General features: G+C 36.3%; 1 protein-coding gene and 1 long non-coding RNA gene across 45 annotated transcripts; one reads left to right on the top strand and one right to left on the bottom strand.

The window, feature by feature from the left end:
• The first annotated feature begins 2,372 nt into the window (after positions 1-2,372).
• Positions 2,373-10,989, top strand: LOC110912612. 44 transcript variants are annotated; one of them, XR_004880810.1, is made up of 14 exons: positions 2,375-2,725; positions 2,943-3,056; positions 4,929-5,512; positions 5,943-5,981; positions 6,062-6,126; positions 6,208-6,432; positions 7,266-7,483; positions 7,560-7,616; positions 8,219-8,320; positions 8,784-8,908; positions 8,990-9,091; positions 9,213-9,338; positions 9,433-9,581; positions 9,696-9,993. It is a non-coding gene; the product is annotated as an uncharacterized LOC110912612 (long non-coding RNA). The 44 variants fall into 44 exon arrangements; XR_004880813.1 differs by having other exon boundaries at positions 4,929-5,524; positions 6,208-6,394; XR_004880809.1 differs by having other exon boundaries at positions 4,929-5,524.
• A 1,618-nt stretch (positions 10,990-12,607) lies between these two features.
• LOC118487533 (replication protein A 70 kDa DNA-binding subunit B-like) lies at positions 12,608-14,601 on the bottom strand. The gene is made up of 9 exons (XM_035984469.1): positions 14,331-14,601; positions 14,148-14,250; positions 13,918-14,045; positions 13,758-13,821; positions 13,520-13,655; positions 13,234-13,442; positions 13,047-13,167; positions 12,792-12,971; positions 12,608-12,682 (listed from the first exon to the last, which is right to left on the bottom strand). The coding sequence occupies exons 1-9, from the start codon at positions 14,599-14,601 to the stop codon at positions 12,608-12,610; spliced, it is 1,287 nt and encodes a 428-aa protein (XP_035840362.1).
• Positions 14,602-22,515: the final 7,914 nt, after the last annotated feature.

Raw genomic sequence — 22,515 nt, 5'->3', positions numbered from 1 at the left:
TAAGGCAAATTGATTAAACTATGTGTTTGTACAAACAAACAAACAAAAAAACCATTGGTTTATTATCAGTACTAATGTTCGTATGGGTTAATTGTAGGTTGAATTAAAAAAATTGAGTTATAATAGGCAAATGTCAAAATAAATTAATATAACAATATAATAGAGTCTGTAAACTTACATCTTGTCTTGTCGTGAAATGTAAACCATCACCTACTTTCAACGTCTCTTTAACATGAACCTTCTTCGGTGTACTTGACGGGACTGTTGCTGATGGACTTTTAACAGATGTGGGCTGGTTATCATCTACCTCTATGTCCTGAATAAATCATATTAAAAAAAAGATTAAAAGAAGAATAAAAATGGATACAAAGTATAATACCTAATAGATTCGAACCTTAAAAAGCGCTTTATCGTAATCGGCCCTAGAGATCTGAATTACATCATCATCATCATCATCAGATTCAACCTTCTTGCTCAACCTTATCTCAACCTCGTCTCGATACACCGTTAAATCAAACATAACATCATTAAGTTTTTCAAAAACCAATAAATCATCTTCCTGAACGCCAAGATCGTTGCAAAGTTGAGTCCAACCTTGTGAAAATACATAGTTTGAATTAACCTTACTTGTTGACACCGTCCACGGAGAACCCTTATAATTAACTTCATATGAGCCAGCCATTACATCGTCTCCAAAACATTGTTGAACAAATGAATCTTCAATGATCTACATAATATGAAACATAACAAATTGAATGTTGACTATGTACGGTAGATTATAAAAAGTGAAATACATGTTAAATATAAAGTTTAAGGAAAATTAAATGAGATTACGTACCGTAAAACCCAATCTTAGATGACGATTAATCGTGAAATAAGATTGCTCACAGACGCCATTAACAAAAGATGAAAGATAGAGACCAAAATGGTTCATGGGACGAAATGTCAGGAGACAATCCTTCTGAAGTTTGAGATCTGAAACAACTGTTTCCCAGCCGTCAGTTAAGACTAGCATACGTTTTAATCGTTTCAACATTACGACCCAAATTTTCCCACTTGAGTGATATATACGCATCTTCCTATCGGCCCAATCCTCTCCGTAGAATTGAGTAACAAAGCTGATAGGTACATCCTGTATATATATTAATATTAATATTAACTATATTTAGTATTATAAGTTTCAAAGAACAAAATTATAAATTATATTACTCTAAAAGCGGAATTATAGATTACATAAAGAATACTTACTATACTCAATAAGGATGGGTTTAGAAGATACTTTACAAATGAAGTATACATTTTGAAACCTGCAACAATAAATTATTTTCAAATTCTAGTACTTTACCAAACACTAATATATACAGTATACAACAAAAAAACAATATATACATACCACTGATTGGACTACAAAAAATGACGACTAAAATAATGAAAAACCCAAAGTTATATGCTTAACAAATTAAAATTTTATATGAATATACATACAATATTATAAATAAATTTAATGCATCAGCAATTTAAAGTTTTAATACCAGTATCTATCAAATTTTAAGTAAATTATTAAATACAGATTCATCAACAAACGTTTATGAAAGATTTAGGATCGGTATATAAACACCTTTTGAACATAGCATAACAAAACTAAACTACAACACTATTTTTCAAACAATTAAAGACTCAATCTTACAAAAAACAACAATATTAATGGTTAACTTTAGAAGTACATCAATGTAGTGGTATAAAATCAAAGATATAAACGATTAAATGTAAAGTTTATGACTGATCACAGGAACATAAATGTTGTTACCTTTAAGTGAAGATTCGAAGCCCTAGTTTCGGTTGCCGGAAACCTAAAAGAAGGATGATTCAGGCGATAATCCGATGATAAGTTCCGGTCGCCGATTTGCTTTCTCCTTGGGATGATAAGAATGATAAGAAGGATGATTTGATGGTAGAGTATGGTAAGGACAATGTCCTTCTTTAGAACCGCCATAATGAAATGTTACATATACATCCCCTATAGTTTGATTTCTGACAAAAATAAATTGGATTTAAACATAAATTACCACAACAACCTTTTATGTTCCACTAAGGGTTAATATAGTGTTACCATGTATTTTTTAACCATACAATGAAGAGGGTCAGTTGAAATCAACTAAGTAATTGTGGTAATTCCTTGGTAAAATATGTATATAAAAATAATAGTATAAACAATATATATTTTATTTTAATTAATCTACTACTTCTAATAAAGCAAAATAAATTTAGGCCACTTGGCATCTACTTAGGCTGTTGATTGCCACGTGGCAATGTAATATTGCTTATTGATTTGGTTTGAGCGGCAAAACAAGATGTAATTGCTTATTGACTACGCTCTTTCTCCATTGTCGGTATTGAATTAAAATCCTCTCTCACCGCACACTTTCCTTTCTATCTCCTGCTTCAAATAAAACCCTAGATGTAATTCTATATTTTAGTTTCTTGATTGTTGATAAACCTCTCAGTCAATCCTCTCATTTCCTACACTAAATTATCATCTGAGATATGAGGTCTGAAACCCTAACGATTGGATTATTAACAATCGGATTATTGTAGAGAACGTGGTGGTTGTATGTATTTTTGCAAACCAAATGATCTAAATCTGTCCCGTTATTATCCTTTGGCGATTAGTCTTCCAAGTTTTCTCATCAGTCGTGTTTTGCTGGGACTTTTTCTTCATGGATGGGTATATTTTCTGTTAAATCCATGTTCTTACCTCATTCATCATACGATTGTATATGTAAATCTTTGTTTTTTTGTATTGTCCACATAGATTACACATATTTGCTTTTTTAAAAACCGATTTTCCCAATTTTGGGGATGATTGTTAATATCATAAACCCTAACTGTACATTTGTTTGGTATCGGTACGAGTAATTTGGTTTTTCAATCGATTTCAATAGGTACATTGCTTTTCCTGTCTCATCTATCGGAACAAAGATCCCGCCTGTTACCGTCTTTCTCCATCTCTTTACCAAAACCCTACCTCTGAATCTAAAGGAATCAAGCAACATCAGGTATGTTAATCTATAATCCCTTGATGATTACATTGTAACGAGTTGACATTACCCGCGCGTTGCAGCGGGATTCTGATGATGAAAGTCTTTAGTATCACCATGTGAGAGATGAAAGAATTCTATAGCTTTAGCGAAACAATTCTTTTTCATATTTTTATCCCTAGCCTACATTACCACACTAAATCATTTTATCAGGAAAGTTTGTGAAAAAAACGATATAATTATTAATATATATTTTATAAAACTTACATGATTATCCATACATACATGTTTATAAAGCCTTTTCCCTATCGATCGAAAACAATTTTACGAAATGAAAAATTCAAATTTTGTTTCATTCAATTTCATCAACATACATCCATGCCACGACGAATTTAATGAAGATTAATGAAATGGGATAAGTAATACCTGTAATAGCACTCATTTTATGTTTTTTTTCAAAGATAAAAAAATAACAAAAGTTAAATAAAAGCAAAGAAATGCTTCTGTACATTGAAGTTACGTTTACGAAATGAAACCGGATTGAATATATAAATAGCGAAGATGATATATATAGAATTCCAATAAAATGGGTTTGTCAGTATTGTTTATATCTAGAAAAAACAAACACAAAATTTGACTCTTTAACGGTTAATATATGTAGTGAATTTAGATGTACACGTGTAACAATGCATTGTAAAAATGATTTTGGACCTTTTGAATTCATAGGAACGACACACCGTTTTGGGCCTTATTTGGTACACCGCCTTATTTGTTACACCGTTTCATCACACAAACCACAATTATTTTGTACATCACTTGCTTTATCACACCCCTTATGTTTTTTTCAATAACTTTTCTAACGGACCCAATGCTTAAACAAAGATTATAACTCAAAATGGATATATATTTAAATATAGTTTGAAGAGGTGTGACTTTTTTGTAAGGTGTGTGATAAATTTAAAAATAGTTAAAAGAATTGTGACTTTTTAAAGGGTGTGATATATTTAAAAGTTGTGATTTTTTGAGATGGGTGTGATATATAAAAGTAGTGTGGTAACGCTTCATCCAAACCATTGTGTCTTAATTTACTTTTTGTATGTATATATAATAATAATAATAATAATAATAATAATAATAATAATAATAATAATAATAATAATAATAATAATAATAATAATAATAATAATAATTAAGCAAAGGGGTATGTATGTGTGGTTTTTTTAAAAGTCGCAACTTTTCATTCTATTCGTTTATATAAGAATAATAATTAAGCAAAGGGGTATGTTTGTGTGGTTTTTTAAAAGTCACAACTTTTCATTCTAGAGACCCAACTCAGGTTACTTTTTGTAATGTTATATATATAATAATAATAATAATTAAGCAAAGGGGTATATGTGTGGTTTTTTTAAAGTCACAACTTTTCATTTTAGAGAGGCAACCCAAGTTGTTTTTGTAGGGTTATGTGTGATTTTTTAAAAGTCACAACTTTTCATTCTAGAGACGCAACCCAAGTTACTTTTTGTAGGGTTATATAATGTATGTTAATGCTCTTATGGTTCATATAAGTTCGTATTCTAGGGTTTTGAAACAGTCGCACTTAATAAATTTCTATTTTAGGGTTTTGAAACAATTTCAATTTTCATTCTTGATTGTGGGGTTCTTATGATATTCTAAATTTCTCATAAAGATGCGGGGGTGTATCTATTCTTCACACATCCTCCGATTTTCATTCTTAAATAAGAAACCTGGTTGATTTAATGTATTTTGACTTATTTTTTCCAAGGTTATAGTTCGAATAATATAAAACTACACGGTTCGGATTTAATGTAAAATACGAATCTACAAAATGAATCTAATGTACAAAATTCTGAGAATATGTAAAACTACCAGGTTCAGGTTCAGAGATGAAAGAATTTCTTTCACATTGTGCTTGAATTGGAGGAAAAAGGAAGTTGATGAACCATTGTATATTATGTGAAAATTGTTCCACATTCAAGGTTATGGTGTATTCTGTGAAAAGTGTTTCATATACAAGATCATGTTTTTGGATGTTCAATTCGAGTTCAAAACCGACAACTTAAGAGATACTCATTAGGCAGATGGTACATGTGTAAATGTATAGACATTGTTTCATTTCCTTTTTGCATCGGATTGAATTATACTTATTAGTTTATGGCTTTTATATGTTCTGATTGCTTTCGATAGAATGGAGGTAACATTTACTCAATTTGTTTTTTTGTTTTTGTTTAATAGGGTGGTTAATTAGTGCTTAAACTTAAGTGATTAAATGAAGGTGATATTTAATTTGAATTTTTTTAGGTCCCGGTTCTTATTAGAAAGGAAATGATTGAACGAATCCCTTATTTTTATTTGCGTTTTTTTTTCAAATAAATAACCTTATGTTTCAACCTGTGACTCCTTGCAGTACTCCAAGCTCTTTTGCGCCAGCTAGCTATTTATGAAGATCTTTTAAAGTATCAAATTTGGTATCCTAATAGAATTTTAGTTCTGCATTTGTGTTAACTGGGTGAAAGATTCATAAATTCGATTGATGTTAATCTCTTTATGTTACATTAGAGGTGGCAAAACGGGTGGGTCGGGTGGTATGTAGGGCCACAACATGTCAAAAGGGTTATTTTGGTTCGGGTTAATATGGGTTTGGGTCAGAATGGGTTTTGACTGATTTGGTGCGGCTTAGTAAGGGTTTTGAAAGAATTATGCTCTAAATAACATATATTGTGAATCACATTAGAAGCTGCACCTAATTCCATCTAATTAGTCCAATCCAAAAAAAAATATGAAGATGAGTGAAGAACATTCTAAATCTCTGTGATGATTAGGTAGTCTTTTGGTTTGCAAATTGATATAGTTACTACAAATACTGATGATTTTCGTGTTTGGAAGGGTTAGGTTGAGTCTAACCTAAGGCAGCTGACATTGATGGTAATATTTTTAACTCTGTTGACTTTGAGAGTTGACTTTGACTGTGATTTAACCGAATTCATATATCACTTTGTTAATAGACTGAACGAGACACGATGGGAAAGTTGCAGTGCCATTATATGAGACAAAGTTGTGACATGACATGGTTATATCATACCAAGATGGAACCTTTCTATTGTTCTCTTTTACTTCACAAATAATGTGTTTTTGGTTACTCAAAATCCAGATTTGAGAATGTGTTGGAAGGGTAAAAAAAGCATGCCAATAAATTGCTTAAGAAACAAGTGTTTAGTGGATCAAATATATGCTTTAGCAGGATAGGAGTTAGCAAGTCAACAGGAAAGAAAAGAGGGAGCCAAAGTGGTGATGCTTCACACTGGCAGTACATTTGGCATGTTCGGCTTAGCTCAGCGGTACAAGTCTTACCTCTAAAATTGTGTTCCTCATACAGGTCTGTCACATTGACAACACTTATTCGCTTTTTAATGGACATGTTATAACACACAACTATGCTACACATTAGTTAATGTGTGTCTTTCTTTAAATATAATATAGAGTAAAACTGTCACATAGACTTGGTTTGAACATTTGGGCCTCAAAAAAACTTTGTATAGTTAAAAGGCAATCTTTAATGTAGATTTCATTTCCCTTTCTCAATGCTGATGACAATATCCATATAATAACTATAGGCAGTAAGATGAGTGGGTTGGGTAACCGGTCGAACCATGTGATCTACTAAAATTTATTTTTTGGTGAATTTCTTAAAATACTTTTATAATGTTATATATGAGTTCGAACACTTATTTATACAATAGAAATCCAATTTTTTGAATAAAACTATCGAGTAAAAATGAAAGTAGTGGGGGTGAGTTGTTGGTGAATTGAGCCTCAAACGACGAATGGGTAAAAAAGGAATGAGTTATGATAACCAAAAAGTGTCTATAAGTAGCGTATGATACCTCTTACTAGCTTACTACACACCAATCTGCAAAACCCTACACCTAAGTGAGTTATGGTACGCGGGTCATACGTTGACTAAGGGATTTAAGCAATTTGGTTATTGGGTTTGACGATTGTTACTTTGATCCGTTTCACTTTTTTCTCATCTGGTTAACTATTCTTTTTTGGTTTCTGTTTGTTGATTACTATTTCGTTGGTTAAGACTTTGCAGTCTTAGTATAAGCTAATTTGAATGCTAACGCAAAAATGAAAAAGGGACTATTGTTGACTGTAACGGTTTAGTTGGGTACTTTAAACCGAAGCCTCAAGTTGACCTTCATGCAGTTGTTAAAGATACGAGTGTCAAGCCCTTGGTTGTATCTGGCATGTTAAAATGGTTTTGTAACAAACAAGAGGATGGTGTAGCAATACACGAAGTTAGAGCATTCACAAGCAGCTGGTAAGATGGGATACCTTATCTTGATGCACTTAAACTTCTTCAATTCGAGTTTATTGCACTCAAGGCCTACCTAGAGACAGCCTGCAGTTCCTTGTGTAAAGAGGTAAGCTTTATATGCACATCACTTTCTTAATTAAATTTGGCCAAATTTATATATCATCAATGAAGTAATGAACTAGGTAAGGACATTAGAGGAAGAAGCACATTATTAAGCTCTGGATAAGTTGACTACAAAGGTTAGTACTCTCAATCTGGAGCGTGTTCGTCAAATTAAAAGCAGGCTGCTTGATATTACATGACCTGTTCAGAATGTTTGTGATTTTAATTTTGGTCTTAAAGTGTATATAGATCTACATACTTTTTTATGACTGATTAACTGATTTTGGTCTTAAAGTCTATATAGATCTACATATATCTGTTAATTTTGTTAATTGATATATTTTAGTTTCTTGATTGTTGGATACGGTGTTTGCAATTGTTTTGGAGAATTTGAATTCATTAGTGGGATAGGGTGTTAGTGCATATAGAAAAGAGGGTGTGATTGAAAGAGTTATCTGTTAAACGGATACAATAATGATTAAGGTCCGATTTTACGATGCTTCATATACACTGATCAAGTAATGGTGCAATTATCTGTCTAATAGATGTGTGTCTTCTGAATGACAAGAGTGTAACATGTATTGCCAGGATCTCACAAGAAAATGAACATATCATTATGTAGTTAACCTCTTTTTTTTATTTTTTCCTATATCCAACATCCCTTTTGAGTTCTAATTAATTTTCATGTTAATTTTATTTTCTTCATATTTGAATGAATATATACCTAATATTTTGATAGGTTAAGGAATGTCAGGTTGATACTGCTGCAGTCAATTATCTCTTCGAACATGAGCAATTTGTAAACGGAAGTTCATGATCACAGATGATTCTATCTAATTAGGTATATTCATACCCATGTACTTACTGAATGGATTTAAATCGATAAATTACACGTAATGTACATGTTGATATCTTGGATTTTGTTTACAAAATCGTTATTATTGATGTGATTACCATGTATTGACAATATGACAATGTGTTTCATGGAACTAGGGTTTATTTTCTTAAAATGTTGCGAGGATACAACTGTTTCGTGATATGTTTAAATCCAGTTAGGGTTTTTGTTTATGAATAGAAATAATGTCAGGGTTTTGATCACAATTAGCTTCATATTGCCTTTACTGTAGAATACTGGCATCTTCGTCATCTGATGTGCCTTTTAATAGAATTGGAGTGTTTTAGCCAACCCGTCCCAGGCTAAATTACCAATTTTTACCCCGTTATACCCCAACCTGCTCATCTTGCAACCTTTCATGATATGGGTCACAATTATTTTGTCCCTGATGATTGTTTTCACTTGGCAGCCAAATCCAGAAGCAAAATAGATGTTTGTGTGGAGGATGAAGAACTAAATTCTTGAACTGAAAGGGGGTCCAACCGCTCTCAATGCTCACCTTGTGAATGTCAACGAATGGACCCTGAGTAGTAGGTATCACATGAACCCAAGTTCATATACAAGTCAATTATTCTAAGTTTGATAACTAAAGTTTTTTTTTATTTCATAACATAGTTTTAGCGTATGACATGGCGAACATGGAAGAATCGGCGAGTGAGTGACTGACTCCTTTATTTGCCTCCCTTCTCAAGTCCGACATTCGGGTTTTCTATTCAGGTGAGTCACCCTTTTTATGTGCCTTTTTAAAATGATTACCTGATTTTGACTACTCACAACTAGATAATTAATAGCCATAGAATTGGATTTTAAAAGTGATATCTGATGGTTTTGAATATAGATGATCAAACCAAAAGTTGGAAGCATTAAAATCTGGTTAGCGAAGTGTTTTACGTGATTTTCAAAGCTGCTGCAGACGATGACTTAGAACCAATTGTTGAAAGTGCTTTTGAGAATGTAGAACATGGTATTTTACATTTTTACTGATTATTAACATTAATGTCTTTATTTTCTTTTAAAGATAAATGGTTTCGACTTATCAACATCAATCGAAGTTGCAGTTATATTGGAACACTTTGATCAAGTTGTTGGTGACTGTTTTATGGACTGTGTTAATTGTCTAATTGGTTTTGCTAACAATAAAACTTCTCACCGCGTCAGCTTAAACGCAATTGCCCTTCTTCGCATTTGCGAGGACCGACTTGCAAAGGTTTGTTTTTTTTTCTAATGGCTATATTTGTTGTGTGTCAAAATGAGTCTGGTTGGGTTGACCCCACAAAACACGCTTTCTCCAAAAGTTAATCAATTTTTTTTTATCTTTCAGGGCCTTGTGCCTGGTGGCAGCGTGAAGCCCATTGATGACAATGCAGATGCAACTGTCGATATTACTAAGCTTTATTGGTTCCCAATGCTGGCTGGTTTATCTGATCTGACATCTGATCCATGACCCGAAGTCAGCAACTGTGCTCTAGATATATAGTGAATTTTGTTAGTTTAGGTTTATCAAGGGTTTCATGTGTTATTGTTGTTACTAGCTTTGTTTCTTCCGGTAGTCATTAGCTTATTTGACGACATAGATTCATAAACTGAATATTCATTTGTTAATTCATCTTTTGGAGCAACCTGAGCATTCATTTGTTGATCCGTCATTAGGGTGGTAGGTATGAGACAACTATCTTCTTGGGGTGTTTGGTCAAGTATTGACTATTGTTTGCACAGGTGATGTTTAGATCTGCGTTGTACCAAGAACCAGACATGGGATATATGGCTATTTGGATGTGTAATAGGTAGAAAGAAATGGTTAATGAAGCTGACAAGTTCGCAAAAGAAGAGAAGGAAAAAAGAGACGCCATTGACACGCAAAACCAAACAGAGAAACAAATAAATGGACTAGGAGACAAAGTTCCTGCATATGTGAAAGAAAAGCTGGAGGCCAAACTCCGTGAGCTTGGGGCGGCCATATCTTGCAGGTCAACATAAACCATAAAATCAAGGAATTTGGCTTGAGTTGTAGCCATGTAAGTTTAATAAATTTTGGCCTTAATGAGTTTTTACACTATAATTTGTTTAACCAAGTGATATTAAGCCTATAATAATTGATTTTGTTATGTTTCATGTTGACATACATGTGTGTTATTTGTAGTGGAGATGGATAATAATCAATTGGGTGTAGACGGTCTGTATGTATAATAAAATACCCTCTTCAAAAAGGTATCTTGCTATTCTTTGTGACCGATTGGATAATCAATAGGGTGTAGACGGTCCGCTACTTCATTTGGTTTGACCATTTTTTTGCTTTTTAAAAAGGTATCTTGCTATTCTTTGTGACCGATTGGATAATAAAATACCCACTTCAAAATTACAACTTTTAATTCATTTAAAGAACACCTTATTAGTTAAATTGTTATGTAAACCAAATTAATACCTTACTCATTTCTAAACAAAGTATACATTCTAAATCCCTAGCTGAAATCATTTATATATTATAAGGAAGGGTATTTGGTGCAGGGTGTGATCGTCTAAGTAGTTAATGCAGCAAAATATCGGATATCGGTTAAGGACCGATATTTGAGATATCGGTTATCACGGTTGGATATCTGTGGGACATCGGTAATTTTAATATCATGATAAATTTATATATATAATGCTTTTATGTTAGTTTATGCTTTCATTATTTTAATTGTAGGAGCACCCGTATAAATATATACAAGATACATGTTACATCCGCGTCGAACAAGTGATTGGATGAAGCTACTTCTTGCTGGTAAGAGTTGAACTTAGAAATCATTGTACTGTTTGTGTTGTTTACTGATACACTAAAAATTGCTCTAATTTGTTTCTTAAAAAGACATGTTTGGGTTTACACATATGTAAGTAAAGTTTTATATGAACTAATATGAATTTAAATAAGAATTTAGATATCGAAGTTTATATAAACCTTATGTCAATCCAAAGATGAAAACCATGACCTTTCGTTGATCTATTAAAGGTTCGCTGGTATGTAAGAGGTTTTTGGAGAGGGAAGTGATCACTCTGTTCGGTTTTGGGTTTGTACCGGTTAGGGTCATGTATTGTCTGTTTGGGACCTGCTTGAACCCTTAGACGTGAAGCCTAAGTTTGGAAAGACCTAGAACAAAAGTGATGATCTACATGAGCTTCAATGCCAATAGATATTATATGTTTGTGTTAAGCCACCCGCGAAACTCGCGGGATCTTAGGCTAGTATATATATATTTAGAAATAATTTATGGTAACTGTATATTAAAAAATTGATAATGTATTAACTACATTCCTTAAATACATTACATTACATGTATAATTAAATTGAATTCAAATATCAACCAATAATTAAATTTTACGTTTTATTTACATAAAATAACAAATAATATTAAAATTTTATATAATAAAAAAATATTGATATCTAAGTGTGCCATATTAACGAATTATCATATTGGGTACTAAATTTTAAGTAAGATTCATTATTTAAAGAACGGATTATTTTTTTATTATTTAAATAACGTAAAAAGTTGTTATCTTATTACTGTCTAATTTTTTCTAAATACTGATTAATACATACGTAAATATTAAATCATACGTTCTTAAAATGAGTTATGTTACACAAAATGATATTAGCTCTTATATTTTAAATAAAAATATCAATACTCAAACGATATATTATTAAAATGTTAGTTACCAAAAAGAATAATGATGTCATATGTATAAGAAACAAAAAGTAGGATTAGAAAAATAAATTAGCAAAATAACAATTGATATTCAAAACAAACAACTAAACAATAAGACAATAATGTTCATAAAAATCAACCACACAGTTAAAACCATTGTCAAAATAAACAAAAATAGCCAAATACTTAAGAAAAAACAGCCGATGATATCAAATGTTCGAATTATAGGTGACTACTTTTCTTTCTTTGGAATTAGAAGAACTGCATCCACACCACCATCTTTACGCGACTTCGACGAAGACTGCGAAGATACATCATCCACGGTATCCAAATTGCGCTTCAAGTCACGCTCGCTGCTCGTATCAAAGTCAGCATCCTTCTGATCAAACGATGTTGTAAAGCCAACTTTAAACACATTTGAGCAAGGGGTTACATCGTCTCCCGTTTGGGATATAGATTCCTAGTAAAATAAAATAAATAAATAGGTATGAGTTATAAACATACATTTAACATATAATGAGTTAAAGTTGAATCATAGATAAGGTAAAGGATACTAAACCTTAACAGGCAAATCATCATTACGATTTGAATCGGATGGTTCGACATTGACGGCTTCCTCATCAATAGGCTGATTTTTTAAATTTTTTTAAGTTAAAAACATATATGATATTAATTAGTAGTTAAACATTGTTGGAAAATTGTAATAATAGTATAAAGGTGAATTGGAATAAATTTACCTGAATAGTGTCAAAATGTTTATCAAGCTCGGACAAAACAACCGGGTTATCAGTCATCTTGGAGACTGAGTATCCATCAGACTTCTTGCTGATGTTAAAAGAAGAAACAGCAATCTTGAAGGCAAACTTCATATTGAGTAATGAATTTAGCTCCTTTGGAAAGCTTCCTTCGTTTGCTAACTGTTGAAAAATAAAATATAATTAATATTTTTAAAATAAACACAATTATGATAAAATGAATTATTTACTACATACTTCAATGTTGTTGTCTAAAAGCTGATTAGCATTAACCTTCAAAAGCTTTGTCACCTCACGCTCAAACAATGTTAGACTCACAATACCAGTGCAATCTTGGACACGTATATAAAGCCTAATTCTGCAAACAAATATAAATGAGATTTACTTATTTTGACAAACAAAACTTAACATGGATAATATTTACCGTGGAATTGATGAAACGGTCCTTGTATTACAAATATCAGTCTTGCATTCCAAGACAGTAACCTCTTCAAAACCATCAGTACCATCCTGCTTTTCTTTAACAACAGTAACGGTTGAAACCTTTTTGTTGCAGTTTGTGCACGCGTTGTAAAACCACTCATTGTTCGATGCAAAACTCTTGATAGTGCCAACAATGACAACAAACCTCGTCTGTGTTTAAGATATATATAAAGTAGACAAAAATGGATAGTGTAAAACATATAAAAACTATCTGTTATCCGTGTTACCGTATCTATTGAGCTTAACGACCCAATGGGAAAAAAAGTGAGGCCAGAAAGGAACTCTTCAGTGACAGACTTGACAACAGAAGAACTTAGGCCAGAATAACTGGAAGACATTTCGGGAGAAAGTTTCTCGATAAATCTAGTAAAAAAAATAAAATTTAATAATTTAGATTCACAGAAATGCATAGGAAATTTAAAAAAAACTTATTAGGATAGTGAACCTTTGTTTAAACTCAGCAACCTCATCAATATCACTGTTAATTGAGACTCGGTGACAATATACAAATTTGAAACAGACAAATGCCCTGAACAGATGTATACATTTATTTTAATTAATGTAAACAATTATTCAAAATGTAACCATAAAGAAAAAAAACAATATATTTGAAGTAATATGATACCTCCCCAGAATCTGTATTTCCCAAACTGAATGATTACGACGACATTTTTTTCACCTCGATTGCTGCTCTCATACTCCATTATTTGATCCGCATAACCGTCCCAAAGTGTCACAAAGATCTGCTTATTGCTGAACATTATTGAAATCAATACAAACAAAGTAGCAGTTCAGAATACATAATATAAAAAAAATATATTAAAGAATAAAAGTGAAGAAAAAATAAATAAATACTTCAAGTCTTCAAGCATAAATGTGACTTTCTTCTGGTTTTGTCCATTATTAGTTTCCGTGTCTACCTCGAAGGGAAAACTTTTGACCACAAAACCAATTACATCTGTGGATAAAAATTAAATAGTGTCAACAAAATAAAAAATGTGTTATGTTTAGTTATATAGTTTTAATTGTATATCATACCAATTGGACTTTTAAAAAACTTGTTGTCAACTGTTGGATCCTCCACAACTGAATCAAACGGAGTAAAATCAAAACCCCATTCAGAACCAATAGCCTCGTGGCATTCCTCAACAACGGTGTTGTTATTAAGGTTAATATTCAAACCACCGTTAGCGTACTTGACCTTCTGACGATTCTCACCCAATGAAGGATTTCTAATCGTCAAACAACGCTTTTCTTCCAAAAGATGTTGATATCCAGATGCGTTTTTAGCCAAAACAAAAGCTTGCATTTTTGTTCCCTGACAAACTGTGACAACCCGAATATTTAAGGTTAGCATTACTCGAAACCCCGCAACTGTTAGCGTGTGTTTTTATATCTATATGTTTGTTTTGCGTATTACTGATTCGATTTCGATCATTTAACTAAAACGAGCCACTGTAATGCATATCATGGACAAGAACTAAACGAGCCCATTACATTCCTTGTGTGACCTCACTAAAACCTTGGCCCAAATTCTATGATAACCGGCCCACACTTGGCTTAAATAAAATGATAACTCAGGATCGTAAAGCAATTTACAAAATTACATATCACAACAAAAACCCTAGTTTTCTCTTGAGTGTGGCGGCAGTGGACCTCGAGACCCCCCTCATCGTTCTTGGAGTCAACGACAGACCCCACTCTTTCTCCAAACTCTCTTCAGTTCATTTTGACGGTTAGTGCAGGAATAGTATTAATTAATTTAACACTTTATTGCAATGAGTGATATGTACTATATTGAATTGTGTGAAGGAATATTATTATCTGTTAGTGGTGAAATATGACATGCATGATAATAGAAGATTAATAAACACCCTATAATGACTAACCGACAGATTTAAACAAGTAGTGGTATGGTGATTTATTGCTGATGAATAACTAGGAATCATGTTAGTATGTGGGTTGTTTGGTGTCGATGTGTGCCTGAACATATGCTCCGATCTGATAGTAATAGACTAAGCCAATTGTGTCAGATCCAATACCTCGGTCCTATAGAAATGCATTAGGCTGGTGTTCGGTCAAATGGCAGTTTGAAAACAAACCACCCTTGTCGGCCATAGTTGACTATTTTAATATTGATAATTTGTTCCTTTATATTACTTGATTTAGGCTACATAAGAGTTGAGTAGGTGATGGCTATTATTGGCATGATGGAATTTTTGGTCCAATGAGCATCTTGTGGGTAAACAAATTGTCGGCACTTTATAACTCTTTGATAAATGACTTTATTTGCATAGAGTGAAGCCAAATAAATAAACATATGATTTGTGATTTGTGGGGGTGGGCGGTTGTTGACCGAAAATCATTGGACATGGCTTTGGTCCATTGGTGCTAGAGAAACAAATGAATTGTATAATAAAATCCAACTTTTAAAACAAAACAAAGGGAGACCGAGTTTAATCACAACCCTTGTCCGAATTTCATTAACCTCCTCATGAACGAGTTTAATGATTCAATCCATGTCCGAAGTTATCTAAATGAAATTAAGTCCGAGGTTATTAATAAGGATACATGTCCGACTTTAAACTTTAGAACCCCTCATGGTCCGAGTTTCAGGAATGTTATGAAGGTCCGAGTTTAAATACTTATGTGAGGTCCGAGTTTATTACTTGAATGATGTCCGACGCATAAAATAATGCAACAAGAGTCGGAGTTTGTTTAACATACTAGACTAACCTTTATGCTTGATATATATAGTTTGAGATTTATACATGATCAAATGACCTGGCGTTTGTTGATGAATTGTATGAATTACTTATAGTACTCATGGCACTAAGTCACAAATCCTGTATGAAGTATGTTAATTGCCTACTAACTTTGTCAAGTGTAAATGGTGCGACTTATACTAAACAACAAACGTGTTATGTGATAACTGTTTAAATACGCTTCGTGACACGTATCGTATGCGAGCTTAACTGATTGTGTATGCATGCATAACTATAGGACGTGATTGATTACTCGTGAGCACATAGTTAACATACCGAGCAAACCAAGGTGAGTTCACTACATTCGAGCATGCGTCCTAGTGGTTGAGGACAGTCAGGGGGTATCCCATGGGAGGGGATGAGTCTTTGGGTAAAAACGGGAATATTGGTTAATGATCTCACCTATCATCTTTTGTAAGTCCCTCATCGGGTATTAGTTAGTAGCGCTACTTAGGTTTGGCACCCTCACCCCATGCCTGTAGAGGACGGAGGTGAACTAATGACCCAGTCTGGCCCAGTACTAGATAGGAGTACGTGGGAAGGGCAGTCCGTGAGCCGTCCGTGTTTGGAAATGAGATATTAACAATATTACTTGCATTTGGGTATTAAACTGTTTTACATACACCGGGTAACAAACGTTTTCTAAAACTGTGAACTCGCCAGCTTTGTCTGATACGTGTGTTACATGCTCGCAGGTCCCTAGGTACTAAGACAGCAGGAACTTGCTGGCTGGAGGACGTGAGTGGTCATGGTTGCTTGCTGGATTTATTATCAGACTTTTTATATTATGTTCGTTTGGGATAACACTTATATTACGTTTCATTAATGCTTCCGCTAAACTTATGGTTTTTTGAATGACGTATGTTGGGATTTTATTAACTTTAAACAACGAAGTTTTATTGCAAACTTGTGATTCAATGTAATTGGTGGCTCATTGCTAGTCGTCACACGCCTAACAGGGGCACTCCCTAGGTGGTAATTTTGGGGGTGTGATAGTTTGGTATCAGAGCCACTGGTTATAGTGAATTGGTTTTAAAAATGTTTTCTAAAACCAGACTATAACTGAACTGATACGACATACTGATACGACATGGACCATGACACTCAACTCCAGGCAGCGAGGTTCGTCTCTTGTTTACTATTGTATAGCATAGTTAGTACATACTTATGATTGGTATCACACTCGAACGCACATGTGATGTTACAATATGAATTACTATGCTACCTGCCCATACTATGTGTTTTAAGAGTAGGACTCTTCTTGTGTTTACATGATCTATGTTGTGATATCGACGGTCGTACTGCATGGATTAGGGGAAACCTTCTAACACGAGTAGGGAGGAACTGAGATAAGCATGCAAATCAGGTTATTATTATGGGTGCACACATAATAACAACGTGGGGTGCATGTGAGTCCCAGTAAATCTCGACTAGTGTGAAAAAGGAATCCCGCGTTGTAGTCAATGTTGTGTTAGAACCTCAAAAACTGTGAATACTATAGCAATACTTGACATCTGTTTGAAATAGTCTGTTAATTTGTTACCTCTTTTCATACTTATAGAATCATGAACGGACGTGGTGGAGGTCGTCGTGGTGGACGCGGTGGACGTGGTGGAGGCCGTGGTGACGGACAAGGCGAAATTCATATGACTCAAGCTGAGCTAGAGGCATTACTCAATGCCCAGGTGGCTGCAGCCTTGGCAGCTTATCAGGCTGGTATGACATGTACCAGACATTCCTTTCCTTTGAGTCGTGAACTCAAATCTTACTTGTTGGTTTATTTTCTCTCGTTAATAGGTCAGCCGGCGCCACAAAACCAGCCTCACCCACCGGTCTGCACTTTTAAAACTTTCATGGATTGCAAGCCACAGACCTTCAGTGGCACTGAAGGGGCTGTGGGACTTATACGCTGGTTCGAAAAGGCGGAGTCAGTGTTTGCGATATGTAACTGCCCAGCTGGGGATAGGGTAAAGTTTGCTGCAGGCACACTTCTGGATGGTGCCTTGACCTGGTGGAATGCCCAGGTCCAACTGCTAGGTATTGAGGCGGCGAACGCCACTACGTGGGAGGATTTCAAAGAACTGATGAGAGAGGAATACTGTCCTCGAGATGAGATAGCGAAGTTAGAGAATGAGTACTATCATCTGACAATGGTGGGGTCTGAAATCGAGGCGTATGTGAAGCGGTCATATGAGTTAGCTGATTTGTGTCCAAACTTGTCCCGCCCCATGCCACGAAGAATCGAGTTGTTTATTAAGGGGTTACCTCCACGGGTGAAGGGTTTAGTTACAGCGGCGAACCTCAACAACCTGACCCAGATCGTTCGTTTGGCGCATAAAATCACTGATCAGGAGGTGGAGAGCGGGGATCTACCACCGCATATTTCTACTACCACTGCTACTGCTACCGCTACTACAGCTACTACTCCTGCCATAGACAGCAAGCGTAAGTGGAACGATACCGACAAGGGGTCCAACTCAGCACAGCCTCAGAAGAAGGCAGATACTGGCAACACCCGCAGTTTCAGTCAGACGGCATCAGTGAATCAGAACTCGAGCAACAGATCAGGGCAGGGATCATATGCAGGGAAGTTACCCTTGTGCAACAAGTGTGATTTTCATCACAAGGGGCAGTGTACTCGGGTTTGTCATCGGTGTAATCGACCGGGGCACAAGGCCAAGGATTGTAGGGCCGCACTTCCAGCTCAGCAGCAGCCAGCGCAGCAGACGGGTAGGCAACAGCCTCAGCAAGCTCAGGGTACTCAGAGGGGGTGTTATCAGTGTGGGGCTGAGGGGCACTTCAAACGAGACTGCCCTCAGCTGAAGCAGAACACAGGGGGTAGTAATGGGAACAATAATGCGGGTAATGTCGCGCGTGGGCGCGGGTTTGTGTTGGGAGCTGGTGAAGCGCGGAACGACGGCAACGTGGTTACTGGTACGTTTTCAGTGAACGGTGTTATTGCGTCTATTTTATTTGATTCTGGTGCCGACTGGAGTTACGTGTCTTTGGAATTTAGTTCTCAGATAGGGCTAAGTCCTACACTTCTCGTAATGAAACACATAGTAGAAATCGCAAATGGTAAAACAATCGAAGCTACACATGTTCTACTTGGGTGTAAAATCGATCTTCTGGGTCAAGTATTCGACATTGACTTAATACCTATTACTCTTGGAAGCTTCGACGTGATTGTTGGAATGGACTGGCTGTCCAAGTATCAAGCGGAGATTCTCTGTAAGGAGAAGATCATACGTGTTCCCCTTCCTAGTGGGGAATTCTTACCAGTTCAGGGTCATCGCAGTGGGACCCCGGTTAGCATTGTTTCAGCAATGAAGGCTCAGAAGTATCTACGTAAGGGTTATCCTGCTATTTTTGCTCTTGTCACTGATTCACAGTCAGATGAGAGGAAGATTGAAAACCTCCCAGTTGTTCATGAATATCCTGACGTATTTCCTGAGGAACTCCCTGGTTTACCCCCGCATCGTCAGGTGGAATTCCAGATCGATCTCGCCCCAGCGGCAGCCCCGGTTGCTCGTGCTCCTTATCGTCTTGCGCCAGGGGAGTTACAGGAATTGTCAAATCAACTCCAAGAGCTGTTGGATAGGGGTTTCATCCGACCTAGCTCTTCCCCTTGGGGAGCCCCAGTTCTATTTGTGAAGAAGAAGGATGGGTCTTTCCGGATGTGTGTAGATTATCGTGAGCTCAATAAGGTGACGGTTAAAAACCGTTATCCTTTGCCTCGTATTGACGACCTGTTTGACCAGCTGCAAGGGTCAAGTTTCTATTCGAAAATCGACTTAAGGTCGGGATATCATCAGGTGCGAGTTAGAGAAGAAGACGTTCCCAAAACAGCGTTTCGGACGCGATATGGCCACTACGAGTTCTTGGTTATGCCATTCGGGTTGACCAACGCACCAGCGGTCTTCATGGATCTCATGAACCGCGTGTGCAAGCCATACCTTGATGACTTCGTTATCGTTTTTATTGACGACATTTTGATTTATTCCAAGAGCAAGGAAGATCATGAGCGGCATCTGCGCCTCATTCTAGAACTCCTGAGGAGGGAGCAACTGTACGCAAAATTTTCGAAGTGTGATTTTTGGATACGGGAGGTGCATTTTCTGGGGCATATAGTTAATGAGCTGGGCATACATGTGGATCCTGCCAAGATCGACGCCATCAGAAATTGGGCGGCACCAAAGAATCCTTCGGAGGTGCGGCAATTTCTCGGTCTAGCAGGGTACTATCGTCGTTTTATTCAAAATTTCTCGAAGATCGCTCAGCCACTCACTTCATTAACACAGAAGAAGGTAGTTTATTCATGGGGAGCGAAACAGGAGGATGCATTCCAACTCTTGAAACAAAAATTATGCAGTGCGCCGATTCTATCACTACCAGATGGTACCGAGGATTTTGTGGTTTATTGTGATGCTTCGATTCAGGGTCTCGGTTGCGTGTTGATGCAACGCGAGAAGGTGATAGCTTATGCTTCTCGTCAGTTGAAAGTACACGAGAAAAACTACACAACGCATGACTTGGAGTTGGGAGCGGTAGTCTTTGCACTGAAGATATGGAGGCATTACCTATACGGCACGAAATGCACCATCTATACGGATCACAAAAGCCTTCAGCATATCTTCGACCAGAAAGAATTGAATATGCGTCAGCGTCGTTGGGTAGAGTTGTTCAAAGATTATGAGTGTGCTATCAAGTATCACCCGGGTAAAGCTAACGTGGTAGCTGATGCACTCAGCCGCAAAGAGACAAAGCCTAAACGTGTTCGCGCACTACAACTCACTATTCATTCCAACCTTCCTGATAAGATTCGTACGGCCCAGACTGAGGCATTGAAAGAAGGGAACATCGAAGCTGAGGGTTTGCGCGGTATGGAAAAGCAGCTTGAGCAGAAATCTGATGGTATCTACTACATCATGGAAAGAATATGGGTTCCTCTGTTTGGTGATCTTAGAGAACTTGTGATGGATGAAGCACACAAGTCACGATATTCTATTCACCCGGGGTCAGACAAAATGTATCACGATCTTAAGGTTATGTATTGGTGGCCGAATATGAAAGCCCTCATCGCCACATACGTGAGTAAATGCTTAACTTGTGCTAGAGTTAAAGCAGAACACCAGAAGCCTTCAGGTCTACTACAGCAGCCAGAAATACCTAAGTGGAAATGGGAACAGATCGCTATGGATTTCGTTACTGGGTTACCAAGAACTCAGGCTGGAAACGACACCATATGGGTGATTGTTGATCGACTCACGAAATCGGCACATTTTCTAGCAATCAAGGAAACAGATAAGTTTTCGCAGCTTGCAGCAGTATATCTTAAGGAGGTAGTTGCTCGGCACGGAGTGCCAACTTCTATCATCTCAGATCGAGATCCGCGCTTTACTTCTGAATTATGGCAGTCTATGCACAAATTGTTCGGTTCGAAACTTGATATGAGCACCGCTTACCACCCACAGACGGATGGTCAGAGTGAGCGCACTATTCAGACACTTGAAGACATGCTGCGGGCATGTGTGATCGATTTTGGGAAGGGATGGGAAAGACACCTGCCGTTAATAGAATTCTCCTACAACAACAGCTACCACACAAGTATTCAGGCAGCTCCGTTCGAAGCATTGTATGGGCGGAAATGTCGTTCTCCTCTCTGTTGGGCAGAAGTAGGCGACAGTCAACTCACAGGTCCTGAACTCATTTTGGAAACTTCGCAAAATATAGCTCGGATAAGGGATCGTATGGCAGCAGCGCGTGATCGCCAGAAAAGCTATGCTAACAAACGTAGAAAGCCTTTGGAGTTCGAAGTTAATGATCGGGTCATGTTAAAAGTTTCACCGTGGAAGGGCGTTGTACGCTTCGGGAAGCGTGGCAAGCTTAATCCACGTTACATTGGGCCATTCAAAATTCTTGAGCGGATCGGTAAAGTCGCTTACAGACTCGAGTTACCTGCGGAATTAGGTAATGTTCACAATGTCTTTCACGTTTCGCAACTAAAGAAGTGTCTGGTTGATGAGACACTGGTTGTGCCATTTCAAGAGCTCAAGTTGGATGACAAGCTGCAGTTTGTTGAAGAGCCTATTGAAATCATGGATCGGGAGGTCAAGGTCCGTAAACACAGTCGAATTCCGATTGTTAGGGTTCGTTGGAATTCAAGGCGTGGACCGGAGTTCACGTGGGAACGCGAGGATCAGATGAAACTAAAGTACCCTCATCTCTTTCCCAAAGACAAAGCAGGATCAAGCAAAACTGGTGAATCTCGGGGCGAGATTCCTCTTCAAGTTGGGGATGATGTGACACTTGAGCAAAATCCGCAACAATCTTGAATTCTCGCTCCATCCCTTCGTGTTTACTTGTCAAATTTCGGGACGAAATTTCTTTCAAGTTGGGGATGATGTGACAACCCGAATATTTAAGGTTAGCATTACTCGAAACCCCGCAACTGTTAG

The sequence above is a fragment of the Helianthus annuus genome, chromosome 15 (genome assembly GCF_002127325.2).
Source record: "Helianthus annuus cultivar XRQ/B chromosome 15, HanXRQr2.0-SUNRISE, whole genome shotgun sequence".
Taxonomy (NCBI): Eukaryota; Viridiplantae; Streptophyta; class Magnoliopsida; order Asterales; family Asteraceae; genus Helianthus; species Helianthus annuus.
This window is presented reverse-complemented; position numbering and strand designations above follow the sequence as displayed.